We start from the raw sequence: 19,159 nt of genomic DNA on the forward strand, positions 1-19,159 counted from the left end.
GTTGATTCACCCATGGTGTCTACTTTTTGCTAGTGCTGGTGCACCTTGTAGGCATTAGAGTCTACTTGCCTTACAGTAGAGCCTACATGGTTATAATGGCACAAAATTGAATACATTTACCCAGTACTCAGAAGCCTTAAACTTCTGCATTAAAAATGTCAGTTTCCCAGAAAAATCAATGGGGGATTCCACATGATCGATTTTGATCGGACTTTCTGAGCACTCGTGCTGCAGTGGAGTCGTACGAATCCACCACTCTCCAATTCCACATTAAGGCTTTTGTTTCGCATTGACATTTCATTTCATCATGCTCAAAGTCCATCATGTGGAATTTGCCAGTATAAAAATCGATTCCTCATTGCTTTTTCCGGGGGAAGTGTCGACAGATGTGCGTCTTCTTCATTTTTTTAAAAAAAAATGTCCACCCCCAAAACGTTGCTACATATAAACGTTGCATCAAACAAACACATCTGATAGGTCAGAGCATTTCCTGCCAATATCGTGGAATGAGTATTGGTTATTGACATTTGGAGGGCAAATTGTTACCGATGACCCTGCTTTCCCTCTGCCTCTGAAGCTGTCAGCTGTCAGCGAGCAACAAGTAACAAATTTGGCACATTGAAAAACGGACCCATTATTGGTCAGCTGTCGTTACATGACACAGGGTATGTTTCTGCATAGACGTGTAGAAACACTGCAACGTTTTTTAATTTAATTTTTTTTAAAAAAATGAGGGGAAGGAAAAGGTAGTGGGTGTGGCTTAGAAAACGTGATTGGCCAATCAAATTAAGTTGATTCGAAGGGTGAGAGAGAAGGGCAAGGGTGGGGAGAACATCGGATAAAGAATTTCGCATGATTAAAATCCCAAATCTGCTGCAAACGGACAAATAAGTCGGGGAAAAGCAGGATGGAAAAAAACCGGACAAAACCTGCAGTGACTTCGAAGCTGCTGCTAGGATTGCCTTCCCATGTGTGGAAACACAAACTAAAATCGAGGTCATTTGGAAGCTGAACAGTAGAAAACCACTAATGTGGAATCACCCAATGTCTGTTCAAAAGCTCTGAGATTAAAATAGATCTCATTACAGTTTCTAAAATATAATTTGCTTAATTTCTAATTTACTTTTAAACAGCTTGTAGAATTTGACCTTCCTGGTTACAGGTCTTTGTCATTTGATCTCCATTAGGCTCTAATGATTATATTTATGCTGGGAACTAGTAGGGAGAGACTTCTGCCATCTGAAGGGACAATGGTGATAGCTTGAATGTAGCAGTTACCTGATTAACAATGCGGCAGGTCTCTCCAACTTTCTTCACTACAGTGCGGTGAAGATGTACACACTCCCCTTCCTCTTTGAGGGTTGTTTTCACTGCACTCAAGCTGCTGTGTGAAAAGAAAAAGTCTCACAGGGTTAGAAGGGCCCTGAGAAGCTCCCATGTTTGAGAACAACAGAATGTATAGAAAACAGGTCATTATCTGCTATTGCTTGACTGGGGCTGCAACACTAAGAATACTTTCCTGGGATTAAGCCCCATTGACTAGAATGGGACTTGCTTCTGCGTAGACCTTCTTAGGATTGTAGCCTAGGAGACTGAACTCAATGACGTGTATGGAAAAGCTAAGCACCGACATTAGCTGAAAACCTACTAAGACAGGGAAGGAAGGAATATGTTGCTGGGAGGAAACTCAGTTTAGACCCCATTCCTTTTCTGTAGAAGTGACCACCTTATGGAATAGGATCCTGAGGAGGAGGGGGTGACATGGTTTTTTAGGGAAACACAGTAGAGCCATGTTATTTGTGAGAGCTTTTAATAGAGTTTAAGCTGCAGACATTTCCTTTTGGAGGAGGGTAAAGGGATTTTCATTCTATTTTGTATATTTTCAATTTTTGGAATTGTAAGCTGTCTTGAGCCACAAGAAAAAGGCACAATATAAACATTTTGATACATAAATAAGAGTATACCCTCCTCTCCCATCTTCAGGAACAGCACACACAACTTTGCACTGTCAAAGAACAACTAACGTTAGTGCTTGCCAGAACAAGTGACAATACTGCAAAGCTTGGAGTGCTCAGAACCCAGCTGCATTCCTTAGCTAAGATGAAGGCAGGGGGTAGGGATTGGAGAGACCTCTTGACAATCAGAATCACTATTAGGAGGCATTGGAAAAGGATACCAGAAGAGGACATTACCGTGTGTGGGAATAGACTTCCACTCGATCCTGGTGGATTTTTATGATCAGCCAGAAGTCAGGCATAAGAGGGCACTTGGATTCCAGGTCACTCATTGCTGCCTCCTCACATTCAAAATCGCTGCTGCCACCATCATATCCTAGAACAGGAATACATACACACACCCAACCTTGTAAGTGGCTTGGCCAATCCATCCTGACAGAAAGCTGATAAAAAGCCCATTGGAAAACCTGGCAATTCCCTTGTTCATACAAATCCAGCACTTAGGTCCTAGTCAAAGGAATCCTAACTGTTTCTATTCCATAAATCATCTTTCTCTTAGTTTCTGCAAAAAGATGACCCAGTTTATCCACTCACCTAGGAGGAGATCAGAATCCATACTACCCTGGCTAGACACCAGGCTGTGTACTCGACTGGGATGCTGCTTCCCACAACCTGTAGAGAAAGACAGACCAGAAGCTCTTGACAAACTGCCCCCTAGAACAGTGTAACTCCCTCAATTATCTCCTTACTTTGAGCCAGAGATCCATGTCAAGCCCTTCAGCTGGGAGGTTACAGGCCGGTCATCAACAAATGGGTTTATAAATATAGGGTACTAGCATGACACAAAGTGGGTTTTACTCCAGCTGGTGCATGAGTAGTTTAAAGAAACTAAACAAGATTGACTTCAAGAAGCAATGCAAGTGCAGCAGGCTTTTTAGAGCTCATGATCTCATGAATCCAACAGCACTGAAGAGGTTTTTATTACAGAAAAATCAATACTAAAGCAGAACAACAAGTAAAAGCACTTTAAGAGACTCCCTTAGGAGAGGAAGGGCAACAGCAAGTCTTTGCAAATACAGCCAGCTTTAACACTGATACTTCATACATCTGAAAGGGACATTTTTTTCAACAAGCAATTTAAAATGTGTATTTGCATGGTTTCCTATGAAATAAAGCCATGCAAAAGTCCTCTTAAGAATAATCATGAGAGTGAAATGGAGCTGTTCTTAAGGTCAGGACAGCATTTGCAGATTAAAAGAATCAGTAAGAGCTGTTTGCCATTTTCAGTATGATATTTTCCATTTCTGAACTGTGTTATATAAAAGAAGAACTTGAATAACATTAAAAATGGCTGACCTACACATAACATTGGAACAAATTTTCAGAGTATCAATATCTGCCTTGAGCCACTGTGAGAAAGGCAGTCCGGTAAATCAACAAATCAATTTTTAAAAAACCAAAAAGAATGCCACAGAAAAACTTGGCAAGTTTAGTAGAAAACTTAAATGAAACCCTCAAAGTTCACCCGAGTTCAGAATGTGGCCTTAGCAGAATAAAACAGCTGACAATTAGCCAGGCTTGTAAACAATTTCCGAAAATCTTCACCACAAGCCCAATTCCAAACAAAACATCAAGCAATCCATATTATGAGCTGGTATATAATAACAAGTAAAACAGCCATCTTGCAACTTTCCAGTTCTAGCAAAAGGATGAGAATCTGTCCTGGTTTGTCATTACAGATGTACTGTTAATCACCTGCAGTCTGTTACAGTCAGCTGGAAGTATTTTTTCTGCCGTGGCTCACAAGGATCTGAAAAAATTTCTCAACCAATGATAATACATTTTGAATGTGTATGTGTGAAGTGCCCTCAGACTACAACCAACTTATGGCAACCCCACAGGGTTTTCAAGGCAAGAGACAAACGGAAGTGGTTTGTCACTGCCTGCTTCTGCATAGTGACCCTGGATTTCCTTGGTGTTCTTCTATCCAAGAACTGTCCAGTTCTGACTCTGCTTAGATATGACAAGGTAAGACTAGCCTGGGCCATCCAGGTCGGGCATTTCAAATTGACATACTTTTAAAACTGCCAGAATAATTATTCTATATTATTACAACTTGCTGTATATCATAGAATGGAACAGGAAGAACTTAAGCAGCTGGGTAATGTGGCTGCCAAAATTCAAAAGCTCTATTTTTTATAATAAGCATTACTTCATTGCATTTTAAATGCTTATAATAATTGCAGAATATACTCTTTATGGACTTTCATGAAGTTTTCTGTATTGGTCACCAAAGTTATAGGAAGATCACCATATTTGTGACAACAGGAACAACATGGAAAAATACATGAAAGCAAAAGAAACCCGCAAGGCTTCGGAGGTCTTGTGCTAGGGTTGCAAACTGACAGGGTCAGAGGCAAGAACAGGCCTGCTTGCACACAGAACATAAAGCACAGCGGCCCTAGACACGAGAGATCACTCTCTACTTTGTATGGACTGTGGCTCACAGTGGAGATCTTTAGGAATTGCTGAAGTACCTGGCTATTTGCCAGCCATTTCCTTTTTCTCCCAAGCAATCCTATTAACCATGCCTTTGAAAATTATAACTGCTTAGCCTAAAAGATTATTTCAATTATTCTAAGGTCACTTCAAAGCAATGCCATGTGTCTCAGACCCTGCTCTCTTGCACACCACTTTTTCATCACCTGGTCCCTGCTCCAATATACAGTTGAAGGCAGCTCCTCACCTTCCCTGCCTGCAGTCACAGAGTCTGCTAGACTCGCAACAGATGGTGTTGCTGAGGGTGATTTCAAATTGTTCCACTTTTCTGAGGAGCAAACCAAAGCTTCCAGCTGGGTCAAAGTAGACTCCTCATCCACACAGCCATGCTCCAAACTACTGGCCTGCTGCAGCCTTGGAACATCCTCTGATACCTGCATCACAATGAAGGGGATGGAAAGCAGCTTAATTCTAAACAAGGAAGTAATCCAGGATAACCCTTCCCAGCCATCATCCCTACAATATGAGCACTCCCTATTCTCAGATGAGACAAACACCCTCAGTAGCTTACCTCACCATGCGCCTGGCTACTCATCCCCAGAAATTCTCCTGTCTCCGATTCAGTCTTGCTTTCACTTGCTGGCCATGCCCAGTGATCATGAGCCTCCTCAGGAGGAGTAGAACATGGCAAGGAGTCTTCAGTCCTGTTACTGCTATCACATCTGCCTCCTGTTATGGTGCTTGCAAGTGTCGCTGGAGGGCTGGGCCCACCTACTGAGGCATGCAGGCGACTGATGGAAACATAGTAGAAATCATTCCCCTCAGCATTAAGCATGTAACTTGGTAGGTTCATTCTCTGGAACTCCTGCAAGAAGAGAATGGGATGAAGCTCCGCTGGCAAGGAACAAGCAAAAAACAGCTGCAAGGGTGCTGGATTGCTCAGGTAGGTCTAGAAAGTACTAAAATGCTTCACTGAAGGACAGCTTGGTCATTCCCCGATGACCCCTGAATGAGGTAATCTTGAACATCCTTCTAAAGAAGCCTTCCTTGGATCCCCAAGTAGAAAATATCTCTTTGGGGCAATGTGACTGAGCAAGTGGTGGTAAGAAAACTCTAGACTTTCTTTAGATGAGACTGATTATCTGAACCTAGTTCAGTGAGACTTCAGGCCTGGTTTTGGAATGGAAACTGCCTTATTCACCCAAATGTAGATGTTCACAAACTGTGGCTGTTCTTAGTAGTCAGTGTTTAGTTTCAACACCAACCTTTTAACATTCTTTGAGAAGCTTAAGGAACATGTGGGTAAGGATGATCCAGTAGATATTATATGCATGGACTTCCAAAGGGCATTTGACAAGTTACTTCACCAAAGACTCCTTAGCAGTCATGAGGACACGTTAAAAACTGATTAAACAACAGGAAGCAGAGTATAGGAATAAATGGGACTTATCACAATGGAGGGGAATGAGCAGTGGGGTCCTACAAGGATTGGTATGATGGTATGTGTAAGATGATGCACATTTGGGACAAAAACTCCTCACTTTAAATGTCTGCTGATTTGGTCTGAACTAGCTGAAACTGAGATTAAAAGAGATCTTGGGGTTGAAGTAAAGCTCAATGAAAATGTTGACTTAGTATTTGGCGGCAATTCAAAAAATAAACTCCAAGATGGATTTATTTATTTAGAATTTTGTTCTGTCACCTCTCCAGGAAGCTGCCCGAGGCAGCTTACAAAATAAAAAAAAATACAAAAACAAAACATTATAAGATATTAATTAAAATCCAGCATTAAAAAACCATCCCAGCATTAAAACATACAGCACAATCCTCAGTGGGGGTGCCAAAAAGTGCTTAGGAAGACAACTTACCCCAACATATATCTTGCACTTATGCTGTTGTAAACCAAGTTATGCTGGCAGAGGGACACCACGGCTTACCACCAGCAGACCTGGAGTGTAAACCCCTGCACTGGCATAAGGACTGGGAGGGCCAGGGAGCAGGGCAGAAGTTAGTCTGCTCCCTAAGCTGCTCCAGGCTGAGGAATGCCCCAAACAGTGCTGAAAAGTTACACTATGAAAAAAGGTGGAGTAACACACAGGCACCCATGACATGGGAAAAGATGACTCCCCCCTCCATGCACAGTCATGCCCAAATGGCTCAGAGTACAGGATGCCAACTAAAGCTGCAACTAATCCGTTTGTGCCCTGACGGCAGCCAAGCCCCCTCCCTGGCACTCAATCATGCCCTCCACCCTACATAAACTCTGGCTGGGGCACCCATGAACTCAGTAAGCAGGGGGCAGGACACAGGGCTCTGTGACTATGCTGTCGTGAATTAGAGTGCAAGGCACCTTGGTGGCAGGGAGAACACAGAGTGGGCACTTTGCAAAATTGGGAGGACACTTTGCACTCACACCCCAGGGGGACAGCTTAGTACAGAATGTCTGACTAACCTCCCATTTGAGAACCTTAACAGGTACCCTGTCTCCAGAGTCTCAGCTTGAAGGGGCAAGGATGCACTGATAAGTAGGAAGGAGCTGGGGAGCTGGCTGCCCCAGCTCACTTATCCACATCCAACTCCTCTGTTCCCCATGCATAAAGGGCGGGAGTTGCTCCCAAAATGCTGGCTTCCACAACTGAGGCCAGCAGCATGTTGGGGAAGGGAATGGCCTGACCCTGACCTTCTTGCCACCATGGCCCATGTTTAATGAAGGGAGAAGATCCCAGAGAAGCGTACTCATCAGAGCTGCCTCAGGGGGGGTGGGGGTTGCTTGCAGCCCGTAACAAGGCTGCATGCAGACTACTTGACTGGACTCCCCAGGCAAAGGCCAGGGCACGACTGTGGGTTGGGGTGCCTTGGAGCTGGCTCTGGTTACTTGCCCATTAAGGATGCTGCCAGAGCTTCTATGGAAACAAGAGGGCGTGTTCTGCTGGCCTCACCCATCTTCTTATCTCCCTGCTAAAAGTCCTCTGGGATTGGACGGATGCCACTGAAGTTACAGTACGCCCCTGTCCCAGTGGGGCTTAGGACTGCTCTGCCTGACTATTAAAACAGGCCACTGACAGTTTAAGAACTTAAAATGTTTCCAGACTAAAATGGTATTAAAAGCCCTCTCCTTAGAAATATTCAGGAGGCGCTGCAAGACCTATTTGCTTGCCAGGGCATTTGAGGGAGTTTGAAAGGCAGGCACTTTTTAAAGGGGGGTGGATTTAGGAATAGTTATAGTTTATTTTGGGATTAATTGTAAATGCTTTTACAAACCAGCTTGAATTATATTGAAAGGCAGGATATGTTTTCATTAAATAAGTGATCAGCCCCTTAATTAAAAGGCTAGGTGAACAGAAACATTTTGGCCTGGAACCTTAAAAGAGAGTAACGCAGGCACCAGGCAAGTCTCAAAAGGAAGTGGATTCCATAAGTGAGGTACTACTACTGAAAAAGTCCTCTCTCTGGTTGCCACCTCCTTCTCCTCTGAAAGCAGATGCACAGTGGGCAGGCTTGTAAGAGGCAGATCTTTACTGGCAGGCTGGACAATATGAGAAGGCTGTCCTTCAAGTACCTGGGCCCCAAGTCATTTAGGATTTTAAAGGTAGGAACTAGCCCTTTGAATTGTGCCCAGAAATAAATGGCACATCGTTCCCTCAGCTTCCCAGCCCCTGGACCAGCAACAGAGAGCCAGGCATGGGCCAGCTCTCCCCTGTCTTCAACAGAGCCTCAGGAGTGCTGTCAGAGGAGGGTAAGGAGAGCTCTCCAAGCCAGAAGGCACAGTGCTACGCTAGCAGTACAGCACTGGCCCAACATCAACAGTGATGATGAGTGCTTGCAGGAGCAGGACTGAGACAGCTGGCAGGCGCATGATGCAGCACAAGTGACTGAGCAGCATGAGGCTTAAAAGCAGCAGAGAAGGGAGTGGCTGTGCGGAAGCAACACGTGGGCTTGCTGCTTGTGTTTGGAACAGATTCCCTTGACTCTGATCTCAGCCTGTTATTGTGGACTTGATTCTGGAATACCCTCTTTGGACTCAAAGCTGTGAGCGTTGTCTAACCTGGGCCTGAACCTTAGAACCAAGACTTGTCCTACTCCGACAACTTGGGAACTTCCTCCTGCCTGCGTAAGTCAGTAATCAGGATGGACTGTGGGACTGCCAGCCCACTCTTCTGGTTCCAAGTCCTGCTGACTGAGTCACGGTGTCTTCAAGAAGAGGAGGCCTTGGAGATGCTGAGTGCAGAGAAAAGCAAGGTGCTGAGGTAAAAAAAGGACTGGGAACTGGGGCATCCACTAGCGGCACCTCTTGGACTCTACTATGATAGAGGAAGGCAAGATGGAGAGCCTTTCAGCACTTAATACTCACCATGGCTTGCAGGTCATGCTGTGGACAGGATGCAAGATGCTGGCATGGATGAGCTGCAAGCAGCTCTGTTGCGCTCATCTGCAATGAGTGATTTAGAGTATAGAGGGCTGACTGTCTGTTCTCCATCCCTGCTAGTACTTCAAGCGGGGAGAGAATGGCAGTGGAAGACGAGGAGTTGAGGCAGTTGGTGAGAAAATCTGGAATGTCCCTTTAGAGAGGTACTGAGGAGCTGGGGAGCTTGTCCTGCAAATCTGAGACCAGAGTGACCTTCCTCAGCAAGCCCTGAAAAAGTTCCCATTGGAACAGCCTGAAAAATAGGTTAGGCCTGAAGAAGTTTTGTTCTTGCCCACTCCTCTCTTCCTATTTTGAAGCTATCGAGTCTGAAGCCAGGTTGGAATGCAGTGACTCCAAATGACAGGAGGGGACAAAGTGTGTAGCTCTGCAGTCTGAAGGTGGAACTGAGTGCCAGTGTAGCTCTTCTGCTAGGCCTAGCAGAAGAGCTACAATGGCTGTCCTGTGGGTAGCTCTGACTTTTGGAGAACAGGAGCTGGGTTCATCTGAGGAATAGCCCCACTGGGTCTCTTTATTTTTTTTCTCCCTTTGGAGAGGGGAATGGGAAGATAAAGAAGGAGGAGAGAGCGAATCCTTGTCCTTCCATGTATAGTGTCTCCAATTTTCATGCCTTTTAAAAAGATCCTGTTTAACATTGTTCCCCACTTTCTGAGCAATGCAGGCACCAATGTTCAGGTCAAGTGAAGCCCCATCAAGGATGACTGGGGGGAGAAAACGCACCCCCCTTCTGGACAAATCAGCCCCCTTCATTGCCTTTGGGATCTCTTACCACAGCCAATAAAAACAGCGGGTTGGGGGAGAGCACCATTGCAGCACTTGGTACTTGCCAGGGCCTCCTGGCTTTACATAGCCAACGGGGTGAAGCACTGGTTCAGATGAGTTACAGGTGGATCCATCAGTGGGCTAGTATGTCACTGGTTCTTCAGAACCACTTCCCTGTCCCTGCTAGTGCTCTGGCAGGAGAGAGGACAGCAGCAGCAGCAGTAGTGCTGTCTGTTGCTGTGGCTGCCTGTCCCTGTGCTTCTGAGGGACAACAGGCTGTGGATATCTCTAGCTGTTCTTTTTAAATCATGGTTTTCTTTTGCAAATTCAGCTTCTTCAAGGAGGAAAAGGCACCAGGTGGTGGTGGGGGCAGCGCAATGAGGGAATTGTTTGATCCTTTTCTCCCCTGCTGCTTTCTTGCTGAAGAATACCAAAGCTTCTGGGCTAAGAGGAAAAAAAAGCAACCCCCCCCCCCCAAAATCAGGACCAGAGACTTCTTGTGCCACAAGGTTTTTCTATTGTTTTTCCTCCCTGGGTACACTTGTTATACTGAGCTTTTGCCCAGTTTCTTTTTCTCCCTGACAACAAGGCAAAGAAGAGAATGTGGCAGCGTCAGCTATGTACCTCTGTCTTCTTCCTATGAGGGTGGGAGGGGGGAGACAGCTGGTACCACCAATTCAGGAAGATGAACCTCCAAAGGGAAAGGGTGGCATACCACTCAGCTCCTCATTCCCTCTTCTTGGATTTCAATGGAGAAATCCAAACCTTTCCCAACGCTTTTCCTCATTGTCCCAGCAACCAGCCTACTGTCTTAGCTGGCTTCAGCGATAGCTGCATGCGGCTTGGTGCCTTCCTTACTACTGCTTCCCAGCCTCAGGCTCAGCGTGGGGAAAATGTTGGCATGAGATTCTCAGAAAATTCCCCAAGGGAACATCTGGGCACTGGGGACTGGCTCTGGACAAACCAAGAAGAAAGACCCACTTGCCATCAGCAAGTAAGAGAGTGACTGTCTGGAATCCTGCCCTGATAATAACATAATAACATTCAAATTATATACCACCCTTCAGAGCAACTTAAAGCCCACTTAGAGCAGTTTACAAAGTATGTTATTATTATAACCTCTGCTGGGAAAGAGACAAAGGGAACGCAACCCTGATGATTCTCTGGAACCTCTCAGCAGTTTTCACTCTCACTCACCATGGTATCCTTCTGGACTTGCTGGCAGAGTGGAGTATTGGTCTCAGGGTTTGGGTTTTTTTTACTTTGTTCCTGTTTTGCTGATTGGTACCAGAAAGTGGTGCTGGGGGATAGCTGCTCAGACTCATGGCATTTATTCTATAGGGATCACTGAGCTATATTCTGTCCCCCATGGTATTCATATCTTTATGAAACTGCTGAGAAAGTAGTTTGGTGCATTGGTTAAGAGTGGTGGGACTCTAATCTGGAGAGCCAGGTTTGATTCCCCACTCCTCCACTTGAAGCCAGCTGGGTGACTGTGGGTCAGACACAGCTCTTCCAGAGCTCTCTCAGCCCCACCCACCTCACAGGGTGATTGTTGTGGGGATAACAATAACACATTCTGAGTCGGTGTTAAGTTGTCCTGAAGTGCGGTATATAAATCAAATATATTATTATAACTCTACTGCTCCTTTTCAGCAGCATTAGGATAGGCAGAGGATGTTCCAAAAAGTGTTGGAAGGCAGTAATGAGCAGGATGAGGGCCAATAAACTAAACAAGATGGATTCTATGCTGAATCATAAACTGAGATGTCAAGGATGGAGTTGCAATCCCTTTCACAATTGGGTGTTCTATTAGAAACATGCTTACAGCTAGAAGCTCAGGTCTCCTGTGTGGCACCCTGCATCTTTGGCCAGTAGCTCTTCTTCCACAGGCATGAACTGGATACAGTTATTCACAATCTAATCACTTCTCCTGCACAAAAGGATTTACACTGGCTTCCAATTAACTTCTGCACTAGTAAGTAGTAAGCTCAACAAGATCTGGGATCAGAGGATTTTAAGGACTCCTGATTCTCCTATGAAGTGATCTGATTACTGTAATCACCTGAAGCCCCCTACTGTGTGCCTCCCATATCTGACAAGAGGTTGGTGGCCATTCAGGGCTTTTTTTGTAGGATGCCTTGGTTATGGAACTCCCTCCCCATGTATATTTGTCTAGCATTAAGTATTCTAAATTTTTAGTGCCAGGTTGTTTGGATTGTGTGTGGTGTTTTTGTGAGTATTAATGTCCTTCACATTTTACCATCATTAAATCTTTATGCTCTGTATTTTAACATTTGATCTTTCTTTATTTTAAACTGTTGCTAATGATTATTTTAGTGTTTGTTAATTTACATTTTTAGATTTTAGTGTTAATTTACATTTTTAAATTTCACTCTTACTATTGTTCTGAGGCAAAGAAATTTATTATTATTGCTGCTGCTATTTTAGTGTAAGTGGTGACTATTTTACTCATGCTGTTTTAAAATTGTTTTAACTGCCTGTAAGCCATCTTGATCACTTTGGGTGGACCGAGAGGGATAGATATTATTAAAATAAACAAATAAACATTCTGCAGGCCCAAAAGTGAGACTGAGTGGCATAGGAAGCTCTTGGGAGGGCCTAGGTGTAGTTCACAATCTGAGAATAAAAAGTTTAAGGACTGTAAATAACAGTAGTTATATGGAGAATGCCAAAATAAGCATAAGTGTGGAGCACTTCTTACCTCACGAAATTTCTCCAGAGAGCAATCAGGACCAAACACAAACTGCAAGGGAACAGCCTCAGAATGGCAGCTTTGGCGGCCTTGGGAACTGTAAACATGCGAAGCCACCCGGCTCAAGGTCTCAGTAGTGATTGGGCGTGAGTGACACAATGCCGACACAATTTCATCGTCCAATAGCCAGCGGATCTGAAACAATGGAGATAAAAAGTTATGACAACCATATACAGACCCTATTGTGGGCCTGTCTCCAGCAAATGCTGCCAGAGCAAATACACTCCTAAGGGCAAGTGAACTTACTTCTGTCATAGTGGCTTCAACAGCTTGCCTGTGCACTCCAGGAAGGTTGGAGAGTGCAGGATGCCTTAAAAAGAGAGAAGAATGCAATGTTCAGGTGAAGTGGCTAGCATCTGAGCAGCCTAATATAAAGGAGATAAAGAGGATTAATACCCATCATCCACAGTTGATGGTAGCCTGTCCAAGGCGTGTATAAGCTCGTCATCAGAGCGGAAGGAGGAGGGCCGACCTGGGGAACGGGTGAAGGAGGCACTACTCTCAGATGTGTACCTGCCAGAAAAGAGGGGGATGAATTACTCCCCTCCTACTGGGTCTAACCAAACCCATCTTTAGGACTTCCCTTCACATAAGCTAGTGCCATATCCCACCTATTATGATGCAAGTCGTTCACCATTTCAATCTCCAGTGGAAGGGTCAGAACAAAAATGTCAAGGGTCACACAGAGGTCACAGAGATCAATGGTGTCCATTGCCTTACAGCTCTCAAGGCAGCCTAGCACCTCTCCTAGAGAAAGAAAAACAGACGTTATTTTGGCAATAGTACACTTGATATCACCCACTTTACAAATGCCTGAAAGGCTAAGCTTCAACCATATGACCTCCAAGGCCATTTCTGGAAGCTTATGCTAATCTTGATTTCCCAGTGGTCCCTATGACCCACTCATGCTGCTCCCACACCAATCCCAAGGCCCTTTTTCATTCACCCAAGCAAGTGGGCAGTGAGCGAACAGGCATAGAACTGTGCTCACTGCGCAGCTTCACAGAACACGTAAGGTGCACAAAGAGGGGTGGCATGTCCTGCTCGAGTAGTTCTTGCTCTGCCAGAGAGTCTCCCAGCACGCTGAAGGAGTCCTCATCTTGGTTAACAGTGTTGGAGTCTGACAGGGAATCTGTTTCTAGAAATTCATGGTCTAGCCGCTCTCGATATTCCACCTCCAGTTCTGGGTCACTCTCAGTGCCGATGCCACAGCCAGATGCATTCCCTATGAGTGTAGAGTTCAATGGTCAAGGTGAATAAAACCTGAAGTTTAGGAAAATGCTGAAGAGAAATGAGTCTTTGACTCAAACTTGACCACTGTTAACTTTGATAAAGTACTCTAATACTCTCCAAAGAGTTTATCCTGAAGGGATAAACACTCTGTGAATACTGAGACAGTGGTTTTGGATGGTACAGAAATACCAGCATCTGGATGTATGACTGACTTGCACAAGCTGGTATAGTCTCCGTAACATGTAACAAAATCTACATGTAGTAAAACTAATGCATGCACACTGTGATAACATGCCCATTTTAGAAAGTATAGGCACATCTTTTGGGATTGTTTTCTTAGGTACATCTAAAGTCGTTCATGAACCAAATTTCTCTCACACACAAGCATACAGAAAATACAGAGACATTATTTCAACTGACCATGACTGAATGTTACATGAGAAGTGTCAAATCATAACTGAGTAGTCAGATAGTTATAATCAGGAAAACACTGAGACAAACCAGCAAATAATTAAAGCTTATTGGAGTTTAGAAGCAGAGGTACTAGACAACACAGAGGAGTTTAGAAGCAGAGGATTAGACAACACAAGCTGAAGACCTAAGTACTATGTGCCACAAGTCTCATTAAAATTTCACTCCTGACAGCCCTGCACTCTGTTCTCTTTGCCTTGTATTTCTTCATTCACTAGATCAGTGGTTAGCAATGGAATTCTCACTAGCTGATAAAATGCAGCTCTTAGGTTTGCAAGGCCCTCTAGGAAAAAAGTGTCTGATGCTCGCCCCCAGGTTCATAGGTCCTCTGGCTGACACTGATCAGTTGTTCTGAGGTTAACACTCATCCGAACAGCTGTCACAGAGGGCCTTGCTAGCTTTAAGCCAGACATCTAACTGTTTAGGGTCAATGGGGATGTTTTTGAACTAAATTCCAGGCCACATGGGCAATTTCCAAGTAACTGGGTCTACGTCATAACTTTTAACTTCACTTAGCACCTCCTGAACATGAATGAGCGTAGATAACAGGGGTGCACTTACCTGTAACCATTGTTCGTCGAGTTCTTCTGTGCAGGCACACACATTGCGTGCGCAGGCCCCCCCCAACTAGGGACGTTTCTATCACTTCCATAAAGCTCCACTAGGGGGCTGCTTCTTCCAGTCACATCCCAGCCTGTTTCCTCACCTAAATGGCCATGTGACTATCTGGGAGGAGTGACCATTTCTCCTCAGTTCTCCTGAGTCACTGCGATCTCATACTGGACCTTGCCAGAGAGCTCACAGTGGGGCAGGAGGGAGGGAGACACAGAAGAACTTGATGAACAATGGTTACAGGTAAGTGCAGCCCTGTTTTCATCTTCATTCTTCTGTGCAGTCCTACACTGGGAGATTACCAAGCACACACTCATGAGGTGGTAGGGTGAATCTCTCCAAGTCATAATTCATTAATATTAAACTTAATCATAATACATAAACTTTGTATTAAAAAGTTTGCAAAAGTATAGGCAAATGGGAGATATGCAAACAAAGCTATAAAAAGTTGCAATAACTTAAAACTGCATAGTGCTCACTCTCTCTTTTTTTAAACATAGACTGTAATACTGTTCTAGCTACTGCCATATCATATGTGGCATTAAATCTACAGTATAATGTCAGACAAAGGAGTCTGATGATTACCAGGAAGCTATATTGCAGGGTTTTTTAAAAAACAATTTCATTGTGTGAAATTGATGTGTAAAGTGTACTGCCCAACTAAGGCACCTGATGACGACCAAGGAGCTGCCTTAAAAATGTGAAATAGAGGTACATCTTGCAAAAAACCTGAAGAGGTAGCCAGAGATTTGGTAAAGTGAACATCAGTTGACAGGGGCCTTGAGCAGTACATTGGTATGCCAAATGGATGACAGACACCACATATCTACCAATGGTCTGGGCTGACACCCGCTTGTCCTTAACTGGGCTCAAAAACACACACACAAACAAATACGGATCTGTACTAAACTCCTTTGGTGTAATTAAACAAAAATGACAAAGCTCTTTTGAACTATAATGAGTGTAGTATCTTCTGTGTCCTGTATAGTGGGTTTTGGAAAAATACAGACAGGGCGATATCCTGAGACAAGTCAAGGAGAACAAGAAACTTTGGTAGGAATTGGAAGCCTGGTAAGAAGACAGATCCATGCTCATGAAATTTGGAAAATAGTGGTTCAGTCCTGAGCACTAACAAGTCACCTGCACTCCTAGACGAACTAATGTTACAGAGAAGCTCAATGACAGTGGCTCCAAAGTGTAAATGGCTAGGAGCTCAGAGGATGCTAACATAAAGCATGACAGCACCAAGGACAGGGACCTCTGAGGGTCCAGCGGTGATCTTGAGGGATAAAGATTGAGCATATCTTGGAGGAATTGGCGGGACTAGAACGAGAAAATACAGATTTGCCTTTAATCTTAACATGAAAGGAGTCTAAGGTTGAGAGGTGAACTTTAAAGACGTGATAGCAAAAAATCCCTTGATTTCAAGGTGTATAGATACTTAAATATAAAGAGTAAAAGACAACTCTCAGCCATAGTGTCATTACTTTGCATTTATCCTGAAAGAACGTTTCCATTTGGAGTCATAAAACATCCTAGTGAAAGGTCTCCCTGTGTTCAGGAGAACTGTTGTATTTGCATCTAGATTACCATAGAATGGGTCAAGTGTATTATGCTGACAAGTGCATGGAACTCAAATTGTGAGGAAACAGCAATCCTAGTTGAATCATGTCCTGTATCAGAGGAAGTGGCATGTACTTCTGTTTCGATCTAGCAAGTAAATTAAGAACCAAATTTGCCTGGGCCAAACGGGGAGTTCAATTCAAAATGTCCCTTCTAATAGGTAAATGACTCTGAATACTTAAGGAAAATTGGTGGATGTGTAGAAGAGGCATCCTGTTCATGTGTTGGAACATGTCCCCCAAAAGAGGGGATCACTCCCTGCTCTAGAACAAAAACACTAGTGCTTTGGCATTAACCAGTCACAAACATGTTCACTTCTGGAACTGCCTGCTGCAGGAATACTGGATGTAGGATAATATTATTTACAACCCATTCATGAGTGGAACTCAATGGATATTTCAAAGAGGTGCCAGAATGCCATTCTGGGGTGTTCCAGCTCAAAAAAAGCCCTGGTCTCAGCAAACTCTGTCTGATCCAGATGATTTGGAGTCACTTGTCAGAGTCCTGCCCAGGGGCAGGATGTCCTTGGTACTCATGGAGTTGAACACATCAATGTGAATGAAACTCTGAGTAGGCTCTTGCTGTGATTTTTTCCAAAAATCACCAAATCTAGTTCTTGGCATTCCTCAAATAGATCAACATCATTCACCAACTGATTCCAAAAACAGTGCAGCAATGACCCAATCACTTAGATACAGTTAAAAAAGAACATCCTAGGACTATGAGATGGGCTAACCTTGGTGCCTTGCAGTTGGTGAACACTCTGGACCTTTTTAAGAAAACAAAAAGAGGAGGACTATGTATAGAATACCTTGCTTCGGTATCTGAATTACAAATAACTTCTGTAATCCTCTCTAATGGAGATACGGGAATAATTGTTCCCAAAGTTCAGGACAGAAAACCAGCAATTAGTCTTTAAGAGAGACAGTAGAGAGGAGAATGTGACCATTCTACCCGTGACATTTGAACAAGATCTAGCTGTCTAAGGTCTAGTATGAGCCAAATATCCCAATTTTTCTTATGGACTAAGAAAAAATATGGGGAAGAAGCCATAATTGGAGTCTCCTGAATGGCCCCTTTGCCTGAACTGGGGGGATGTTGTAACACTGATCAGTTGTGTTAGTGACCCCAAGAGACTTGCTATCACCTGTTCTTTTCTACTGAGTAATCCTTTCATCTATGTGAGAAAAGCAGGGATATACCCACAAATTGAGTCACTTATTCCAGCTTAGTCTCAGGGGGGAGAGGTCCAGGAATCTAAGTCAGGGGTAACGCCTCATAAGCACTACTTCTGCCATACCTCTAGTGAGGCGTAGACATCGTGTCTACCTGTGTTCATCTGCTACATAGACAATGTTATAGTCTCTGTTAGTAACAGGGTGATCACAGATTTTCATACTGGGAGGTCAGTGATGTAAGATGACAGCTTCTCCCAGAGATATGGAAGGTAGCCATCCATAATGATTTAATACTGTATTTATCGATGTGCAGGTTTAAAAAACTGAGGCAGAATATTGTCTTTCAACCAGTCCATCAAGTTTTCTACCCTCCCTGTAAGGGGGAGTACAGTATAATACGGGACTGTAAAGTTGATGCTTTACAGTCCAGTATTACATTGTGGAGATGGTGCTGGGTGTTCCGTCCAGGATAGCTAAGCATTAAGTTTGACCTTATACATGAGTTCAAACCATTTAGATGTCACTGATAGTTCAGCAGGTTTCTGAGGATAAGCGTCACACTCAGGCTGGGGGCACATGTTCCAGGTGTCTAATAAATCTAATAAATTAATAAATTAAATTAATGTCAGCCGGGCAGGTCAGATCACAAGCTGGCCAGGCAAGTTAACAGCAGGGCAGTCCATTAGAGCGAGAGTCAGTGGTCCAGGTCAAGTCCAAAGAAGTCAGTCCACACGAAGGGTAGGCAGGCAAGAGGTCCAATGCAAAGCTGGGGTCAGAATCCAAGAGGTCAGTCCAATGGAGAGGAAAGCTCAAGGCAGGACACAAGGCTTCCAGGCACAAGGCTCAGGTCGCAGGGAGTGGCGAGCTAGGTTGCTTCTATGCTGAGCTCTGCTCAGCGTCTTCCCTTTATACTCTTCCTTGGTTGGGAGGACGAGAGGCAGGTGTTCCTTCTTCCTCTGATTGACTCGCCTCACTCTCCAGAGTCAGTTCCGCCCGATGCTGTGCCTCTCCCACACAGCTGCCCTAGCCCGGATCTTCCATCTTGTGGCTGGCTCAAGAGACTCAGCCCTTCTCAACGCCAGTATCCCTTTCCCCCTGCACTCATCTTCACCCCTGGCGGCTTCTCCCAAGGTTCCTGGCTACGCTTCCTGCTGCTTTGTCCTAAACTTTCTTGGCGTCGCAGCTGGCTCTGGTGTTGGCTCCTCTGTCCTTGGGGCTAGCTCCGCTTGCTCCTCGGTCTTTGAAGAGGACTCACTGGCAGGCAGCAATGTACCAGACCGACCCGGGGCCAGGCTGGTTCACGACAATAGGAAGGCTATGACAGAAAGTGAATCCGAGTAGAGGCTTGTCACTTGTCTTTGGATCCGATGAAAAGCAAGTCAAAGATTTGTGTCCTAGACATTCTGGAGACTTGATCAGAGATGATTCAAAGATCTCCATAAAGGGAACCTGAGTTCTGTTCCATATTGCTGTCAGGTGATGGATTCAAAACTGCCCCAGATCTGACCACAGCAGTGTGCCATGGTGAGTTGGAATGCAACTTTGATAGACGGTAACTCTGATCACTCTCATCTGATGTGAAAGGTTCTCAAATCCTACAACGGTGACAGGAATCTTTGAGGGTCTT

At 44.4% G+C, this 19,159-nt stretch overlaps 1 protein-coding gene across 2 annotated transcripts in view; it reads right to left on the reverse strand.

Annotated features, from left to right (window-relative positions):
- SZT2 (SZT2 subunit of KICSTOR complex) overlaps window positions 1–19,159 on the reverse strand; it is a 116,839-nt gene that overhangs the window by 31,006 nt on the left and 66,674 nt on the right. For both annotated transcript variants that reach the window (XM_054982041.1, XM_054982040.1), the window contains exons 32-41: window positions 13,362–13,640; window positions 13,027–13,162; window positions 12,812–12,928; window positions 12,662–12,725; window positions 12,365–12,550; window positions 5,026–5,319; window positions 4,702–4,888; window positions 2,550–2,627; window positions 2,193–2,331; window positions 1,279–1,384 (exon numbers count right to left, since the gene is read on the reverse strand). In XM_054982041.1, coding sequence (XP_054838016.1) covers window positions 1,279–1,384; window positions 2,193–2,331; window positions 2,550–2,627; window positions 4,702–4,888; window positions 5,026–5,319; window positions 12,365–12,550; window positions 12,662–12,725; window positions 12,812–12,928; window positions 13,027–13,162; window positions 13,362–13,640 — 1,586 coding nt within the window. The remainder of the gene's footprint in view (window positions 1–1,278; window positions 1,385–2,192; window positions 2,332–2,549; window positions 2,628–4,701; window positions 4,889–5,025; window positions 5,320–12,364; window positions 12,551–12,661; window positions 12,726–12,811; window positions 12,929–13,026; window positions 13,163–13,361; window positions 13,641–19,159) is intronic.

The sequence above is a fragment of the Eublepharis macularius genome, chromosome 5 (genome assembly GCF_028583425.1).
Source record: "Eublepharis macularius isolate TG4126 chromosome 5, MPM_Emac_v1.0, whole genome shotgun sequence".
Lineage (NCBI taxonomy): Eukaryota > Metazoa > Chordata > Lepidosauria > Squamata > Eublepharidae > Eublepharis > Eublepharis macularius.